Source organism: Ostrea edulis, chromosome 9 (assembly GCF_947568905.1).
Source record: "Ostrea edulis chromosome 9, xbOstEdul1.1, whole genome shotgun sequence".
Taxonomy (NCBI): Eukaryota; Metazoa; Mollusca; class Bivalvia; order Ostreida; family Ostreidae; genus Ostrea; species Ostrea edulis.
The window spans coordinates 66530215-66538393 of NC_079172.1; the positions used below are offsets into that span (position 1 = coordinate 66530215).

At 43.1% G+C, this 8179-nt stretch overlaps 1 protein-coding gene across 1 annotated transcript; it reads right to left on the bottom strand.

Annotated features, from left to right (window-relative positions):
- Positions 1-720: 720 nt before the first annotated feature.
- On the bottom strand, positions 721-6979 carry LOC130050378 (uncharacterized). The gene is made up of 2 exons (XM_056150342.1): positions 6497-6979; positions 721-5799 (listed from the first exon to the last, which is right to left on the bottom strand). The coding sequence occupies exons 1-2, from the start codon at positions 6723-6725 to the stop codon at positions 4133-4135; spliced, it is 1896 nt and encodes a 631-aa protein (XP_056006317.1). The 5' UTR covers positions 6726-6979; the 3' UTR covers positions 721-4132.
- Positions 6980-8179: the final 1200 nt, after the last annotated feature.

Genomic DNA, 8179 nt, shown 5'->3' on the forward strand with positions numbered 1-8179 from the left:
TAGTATTTTATTTTAGCAAAATATGAGATTAATCACTGTTCGTTATCTTCATCTTTCATGGAGTCTTACAGGAAAGGTATGGTCTTTTACTTCCATATCTTTGTCTTAATGGAGCCTGAATGTGTAGAAGGAGTATCTCTAGGAGAATCTGTCAAAATAAGAACTCTTACAAAGCGAATGAAGAACGAGTATAAATATTTTAAAAGCATTGGAACATAGCTATTGTGTAGGTATGTCGTGATAAGTTATATGGCTGTGTTAGAACAGATCCATTGTGTAGGTATATTGGGATAAGTCCTATGGCTGTGTTAGATCAGATTCATTGTGTAGGTATTTGGTGATAAGTCCTATTAAGTCCAATTATTCAAGACCTCTTTACAATACTCAGGTGTAAACCTGTGGAACAAAGTACCACAACACATAAGGCTCTCCCAGTCTCAACATTGTTTTAACAATAATGTTGAGAAATACATTATCAGCTGCCGTACCACTATTTAAGCATGTTTTTCTTCTCGTATAAAAATTCTATGCATTTGTCTTTTAATCGCAATCTGGAATAATAAAGTTTTTGATTGTTCATTACTGATATTCAATTATATTAAGTGATAAAGACTGCATCTTCTTACTTAATTGAACACTCCGGTGGTAGTCCCTAACTAACCATATTGGGTGCCCACTCTCTTGGCCCCTTTGGCCTTTTAGCTGATAGAGAACACATACTGAGCTTTTTTATATTTATTAGAATAACCAGACATATTTCATAACATGAAACGATCGAACTAAAATGGACATAGTGCACACAGGGTGAATTGGCAGCTACGGCCGCATGTTACATGTACATGTACAAAGTAAAAAATTGCAGGTCTAAAGGGATATCCGGAGTACCGACCATAGGTATTAGGGCAAACCGGTGGCCTCGTGTGAGCACGAGAGCCGACGTCCCAGACTGCGACATCAAGGGACCGAAAACGGGCCCGCCCGATCTGCTTTACCCTGTTCCACCAAATAGCCCCCCGGTGAGTCATACCAGTACCTCCCCCTGGTATTCCGGAACTGGGGTCTCCCCTCCCAGTTAAGGAGGTGGAGAGGACACCAAGACTGCAGTCCTGGGTGCCCCAATTAACTTGAATCAAAACTTTTTCACGTGAACCACTATACACAGCTTTCTACTTCATATGAGCCAGTACTTGCTCATATGAGCCACATTAGTCCCTCTGTCTTTGTATGACAGATGGGCAGGGAACAACAGGCCAGATCGGACGGACACATTCTTGTATTATATCCCCCCAGACCTGCCCTGATTAAGTAACAATGCGACATGTGTAAAGAAGGGGAAAGTAATGGATGTTGACCAAAATTAGACCAAACAGTTTACAGTGTCAGTCAAGCTCGCAGTTGCACTTGTGTCTGGTCGAGTCCAGTTGAAAAGAGGTGTGACGTCTGTTCCTTCTGCATGAGGTCTATTTCTGGCCTCGATTCTGAAAAATATAAACTGGCAGCAGATTACATAGTAGGGCATATGGCAATGGCTTGTCATTGCATCATTTTTTATTTTTGGAAATTGGGAAGGGTGGGTGGGGAAAATTCGTGACTTGTCTGCTTGTAGACGGAAACGGAAGAGGCAAGTATTGGTCCGTTTGGTTAAGTCGTACTTGGTGTGCGTTATACGAATACGTCGTACCACGGTAAAGCCACCAAGGTGATAACACAAAAGTAATATAAGCAAAAGAACTTCGGTCAATTAAGCTGGATTGTTTGATATTGAATTCAAATAATCTTCATCAATTGAACACTCCGGTGGTAGTCCCTAACTAACCATATTGGGTGCCCACTCTCTTGGCCCCTTTGGCCTTTTAGCTGATAGAGAACACATACTGAGCTTTTTTATATTTATTAGAATAACCAGACATATTTCATAACATGAAACGATCGAACTAAAATGGACATAGTGCACACAGGGTGAATTGGCAGCTACGGCCGCATGTTACATGTACATGTACAAAGTAAAAAATTGCAGGTCTAAAGGGATATCCGGAGTACCGACCATAGGTATTAGGGCAAACCGGTGGCCTCGTGTGAGCACGAGAGCCGACGTCCCAGACTGCGACATCAAGGGACCGAAAACGGGCCCGCCCGATCTGCTTTACCCTGTTCCACCAAATAGCCCCCCGGTGAGTCATACCAGTACCTCCCCCTGGTATTCCGGAACTGGGGTCTCCCCTCCCAGTTAAGGAGGTGGAGAGGACACCAAGACTGCAGTCCTGGGTGCCCCAATTAACTTGAATCAAAACTTTTTCACGTGAACCACTATACACAGCTTTCTACTTCATATGAGCCAGTACTTGCTCATATGAGCCACATTAGTCCCTCTGTCTTTGTATGACAGATGGGCAGGGAACAACAGGCCAGATCGGACGGACACATTCTTGTATTATATCCCCCCAGACCTGCCACAGACATCGATATGATGTACCTCCAATAACCATGAAAAACCACTACCCCCCCCCCCCTAAAATGCCAGACCCAGTTAAACAGGTTGAGGGTAACAATTGCCTAGTTGATTGATGAATATGTGAAAAGCTGCCCTGATGTTGTTTAGGAAAAAGTCGTTGCCCATATCCGAAAGGTGTGTTCCATCAAATCTAAATAAGCACACGTTTCTTGCTGAGATGTTGTGATGGTTAATGACCAACCCCCCCAAATCTAACACGAACTTAAGAATTCTTTTGTTAACCTTTATACGTTTTTTGTTAATCTTACCACCTAGTTTGCCAGGAACCCCATGCCAGTATAGGCGGGGCAAGATGGAGGACCATACTAATGTAGTTTGTGGGATTAGGGCATTATATCTGAGAAATGAACACTTTATTTCCTCTACCAACTTTTTGCCAGTTAGGCCTGGGGTGACCAAGTCGTTTGAACCTAGATGTATCACCATGAATCTAGGTGCAGGATACTTCCTCAGGAGGTCCATCACCAAGGGGTCCAATTGTTGCCACTGCATCCCCCGTCTTCCATGCCAATGAATGTGGGCTGGCAAGTCAAGGTTTTTTCCGCCTGTGCGGTTTGATGTCGACTGACCTGCCCAAAATGGGATTGAAGACCCGAGGATCCATATTGAACAATCTGAAATATCTTTGGTTTGGTTACTTATTTGTTATGTATTGATGGCAAGGGTGTCATTACTTAAATTGTGTGTCCTGTAGTGGTCCGAGGGCTGCGAAGTGGCATTACATGCGGATGTATTTCTGAAAGGCTAAAGACTTCCATCTCCCAAATGTTTGTATTTGCTGGTCGGAAAAACCCTGTAGAGCCAAGTCAGTGGCCCGACCGATTCGAAAACTATGGGTACCAAAATGACCTGGTGTACCAATAGCCTGAATTGCTTTCTGCAGTACTGCATTAAATTGGAATCTAGTCAAAGGCATAGCATTACTGTGGATGAACAGACAGTGAGTGTCTGAGGTGTGTGGCCTTATTGCTAGGAAATTGCGCATACTGTGGACTGGGCATGCGATCGAGTGGGGCTGACTCCGAATGAATATAGTGGTTTTTTTGCCCGTTTGGTCGGTTTTGGAATGAGGTATAGTGAATGTGACATGTTTGCTTTCCTCCCCCAGAGTAACATGTTGAAATTGAATGCAATGAGAATATCGGCTATTGCAGGAGTTTGCCAGAGTGAATTCGCCTACTCGGAGTAAACCAAAATAGGCCAGTGAGAAGGCGCTAGCAAAGAGTGTAGATTCGAAAGAGGATGTGCACACAAAAGGTAAATACGCTAGCAATTTTTCTAGAATGGGTAGGGTAATCGGGTACCGAGTATCTGGGGCTGTGTTGCCACGTGCCAACCCTTGTAGAGCTTTTGCGACTAAGAAGGAGGCAGTTGGATCTGATACCTGCCTTACTTTATGAAAATATGCCAATGCGCGTATGTATAACTGAACTGTATTTGGGGACATATGTTGTAACGACAAATATGCGATAAAGTTTAAAATTATATCTAAAGGTAACGGCCAGGAAATGGCAATGCCAAAAATCTGGGCAAATGCATGGAATTTCTTCAGTGCCGAATTGTAAGCTTTGTTGGAGTTATCAGACAGGGCGTTGTTGATGAGGCGTTGTGATTCTACCTTTAGATATCCCATATTTGGTTGGGTAGCTGGGTTGGCCACTGGTCGGCGTGGGGGGCGAGATGTCGAAATCTTCTCCACTGCGAACGAGAAATACTATCTGCTATAACGTTGCGTTTGGAGGGTATGTATTGCGCCTGGATTGTAATGTTGTGTTGTAGTGTGATGAGAACCAATTTTCGAACAATTTTCATGACCCTGTGAGATTTTGAAGTAGCGGAATTAATAACCTGGACTACAGCAGAATTATCTATGTGGAAAAGAATACGTTTGTTAGCCAATTGTGGCGACCATAGCACGATTGCTACATATACCGGGAAAAGCTCAAGGAATGTCATGTCCCTAACTATGTCCGAAAGACTCCAGCTGTGCGGCCAGCTTGCATGAGCCCAGCTACCTGCAAAGTAAATGCCAAACCCCCCTTTTGTTCCCCCAGCGCTATCTGTGTATAATTGCAAGTACGAATCCGATGTCAATGTCGGAGAGGAAATGACCGAAATGCCGTTGAAGTTTGCTAGGAATTGTTCCCATACTCTAAGGTCTTCCTTGATGGAAGAATTGATTCTGATCTTATGGTGTGTTTTGGTAGTGCCCATAGTAGCATCAATTAAACGTCTGCAGAAGGCTCTCCCTGGTGCTACCGTTTTACATGCAAAATTTAGCAGCCCAATGAGTGACTGAAAAGATTTAAGAGTAGCTTTTTTACTGTGAAGGAAGACATGAATGCGCTGTTTGAGCAAAAGTAGCTTGTCCTGTGGGAGTCGCATGATCATATTCACTGTGTCTAGTTCTATACCTAAGAAAATAAGGGTTGTAGTTGGGTTTGTAGTTTTTTCGAGAGCAATGGGTACACCTATATCTTGGCAAATGTGTTTGAATTCTGAGAGAGTAGCCTGACACTTGTTTGAATTTGCGGAGCCCATGAACAGGAAGTCATCAAGATAGTGTAAAATGGATGGATTACGTGTCCTATTTTGGACTATCCAATGTAATGCCGAAGCAAATCTTTCCCAGGTTGCACAGCTGACTGATGCCCCAAATGGTAGCATTTTATCGTAATAGTATTTGTTCTGAAACTTGAAACCTAACAGTTCGAAATCTGAGGGAGCAACAGGTATTAGACGAAATGCCGATTTAATGTCTGATTTGGCTAAGTAGGTTCCAGGGCCCAAGAAGGATATGATGGCAGCGGCATCGTCAATGGATGCGTAATGAACAGAACAAACTGCTGGGTCAATGAAATCATTAATAGAGTCATACTCAGGGAAGGATAGGTGGTGTATTAACCGAAAATCCCCATCCTTTTTGGGTACTAAGCCTAAAGGTGAAACTTGTAGCGAGTGGAAGGGGGGTGAATCGAAAGGCCCCCCGACTCGCTGGAGCAGTACTTCTTTCTGAATTTTTTGTTGAGCTAGTTGAGGATTTAGTACTATGCTTTTTAGATTATTGGAATCCCTTGGGCGCCTTGGCCCTTGATAATGTAAACTAAAACCAGATTGAAAGCCTCTAATGAGAAAAGGTTGATCACGATAATTGTGTAGGTAATGGGCAAGTTGGTCGACATTGATGGGGGTTTTCCCAAGTGTATACAACGATTGGTAATTATTTTGTTGCCCGGCACTTTGATGCTGGATGATCTCCACCACACCCTTTGCATCTGTGGCTGAACCTACAATTTGGTGCAAACTTACAATTTATACCAGCGTTAAACAACTTGCAAAATAAGGTGTTGACCTGTGTTTTATATTGGGGATAATTGCCGGGAGACTCGCGATGCATGTTCGGGGCCGCGGAGTTTTTTCCCGAGGGTTGTGAAGGATGAGTACCGTTTGTGATATACAAGAGCCATAGCTCGGAGTTAATGATTCCCCACGAAGACTGTGGGTCAGCTTGTTTTCTCAAGCGAAACTGCTCTTCATAGCGGAACCACCCCGATGACCTGGACGCGGCCAGTCTGATATCTCGCATATATTTAAGTAACTCTTGGGCTCTAGTTCTGTATTTTTCTAGCATGATACTGGTGAAAATAATGAAAGCCGATGACCATTTTTCAATTGACAGGAAGGAATTATGTTTAGGCTTGACGAGGCACATGGCACCATTTCGGATTTCGATTTGGCCCTGAGTTTCAAGATGGCCGTCCAGTTCCCGCGCTGACCTAAGCAGTAAGGAAATGTCGATAAATTTTCCCTCCCAAATTTGATTTTTGAGTTTTTCCGGGACATGAAAGCTGACAGGATCGAAATAGCTATTGATTACCGAGGGTTGATACTCCGTGACTGAGAAATTGGGTCCCGCGAAGTCGACAGCCGGCGGGAAAATGTCAATGGGGGGAACAAGACATTGATGGTTTACGTCAAACTCACCTGACGGATTAGCCTGCAAGTCCTGAATGGCATGAGTGTCGTCAGTCTCTGATTGTGTGGTTCCCCCCGCTGCATTTACAACAGCGGATGCCGTAGGTATGGGCCTCGAGGAGTCGGTGGCCACGCTGTTTGGCCTACGTCTTCTCCCACGTCCCCGGGCTGGGGACACGAATTGACGGTTTCTTTCCACCTCTGAAAGTCTTGTCACCCTGGTTCGCACGGGTGGCATGATGGTGGCAAATAAGGATGGAGAAGTAGTCGATAATATAGATTGCACTTCGTCTAGTGAAAATTCGTGACTTGTCTGCTTGTAGACGGAAACGGAAGAGGCAAGTATTGGTCCGTTTGGTTAAGTCGTACTTGGTGTGCGTTATACGAATACGTCGTACCACGGTAAAGCCACCAAGGTGATAACACAAAAGTAATATAAGCAAAAGAACTTCGGTCAATTAAGCTGGATTGTTTGATATTGAATTCAAATAATCTTCAATAACCTTGAGCTCGTGTTTTTGATACTTTTTGTATATAATTGTATGTATCAAGTGGAAGGCCTTTGGGAAGAATAGTGCCTGCACGTATTGACGTCTATTTTGTATTTCTTGTGGGAGTTATGAGATTGATCACTGTTCGTTATCTTTACCTTTCAGAAGGTTTTTGGGTTGATGTGGAGGAGAAACTGAAACGTGACAAACAAATAAACACCACAGCTAACCGTCTTATAGAAATTACAAGTACTCTATAACATGTCGAGATCGTAATAATTTACATCACATCGTTCCTTTTTATTTCTGCTTGGACACGGAGAATGGGGAGATTTTAAATGAGGACACTCTGCTAGGACTTGTTTCATCAATTATGAAATAAACTTTCAAAGCATTATGGCTCATTATTTATTTTCCAAAGCATAAAAAATATTATCAATGAAGCTGAATTGGTTTAGAAAATTAGCTTATATGCTTCAAAACATTTGCATTAAAAATAGATGGAACGTTTATCTATAACAGGAATATATTGAACTAACAGAATAAGTACGCCTGATGATGTGGGGAACTCCTGCGCATGCGTTAGCACTTCGATATGTTCTAATCAGGATGGTTTTTCGGTGTGGTCTTAGTGATACACAACTCGGTACATATAAAAAATGCATAAGTCATACCATAAATGAAGGAAACACACGCGGTGGTCTAGTGTCTAGAGCATTCGCCCCACATACGGAAGGCCAGGGTTCGAATCCCGGCCGCGACAGACCGAAGTCGTTCAAACAGGTAGTGACAGTTCCATCCCCAATAGCTCGGCATCAGGTGTGAATGTCACGGGTCCTCGGAGATGACCTTAAAAGCGGATGTCCCGTGTCACAGTAGATGTGGCACGGTAAAGAACCCTAACTGTTCAAAGGCCGTAAGTGCCGAGCAAAGGCCTAAATTTGAAGCCCTTCACCGGTCCTAGTGACGTCTACATATAAGTGAAAAATTCTCGAGAGAGACGTTAAGCAAGATACAATCAATCTTACTAGGGTTTGAATAATTCTTTATTTCACGAAATCTAATCAGAGTTTTCCAGTTTTGGATCTGTTGTTTTGGTAGGATGCGATGCATGCTTGTCGTGTAAATATTTTCATCATGTTAAGTACTTAGTCCAAGCAATAATATTTCCTCATAAAGTAGAAATTAATGTTTGAGAAAG

What these genes read in the sequence shown, in the direction of transcription:
- LOC130050378 (XM_056150342.1), bottom strand. Translation starts at nt 6,725, where the DNA reads ATGCCACCCGTGCGAACCAGGGTGACAAGACTTTCAGAGGTGGAAAGA. An exon ending in CTTGCAGGCTAATCCGTCAG is followed by an intron (nt 5,800 to 6,496) that starts GTGAGTTTGACG and finishes ACCAAATTGTAG; the next exon opens with GTTCAGCCACAGATGCAAAG.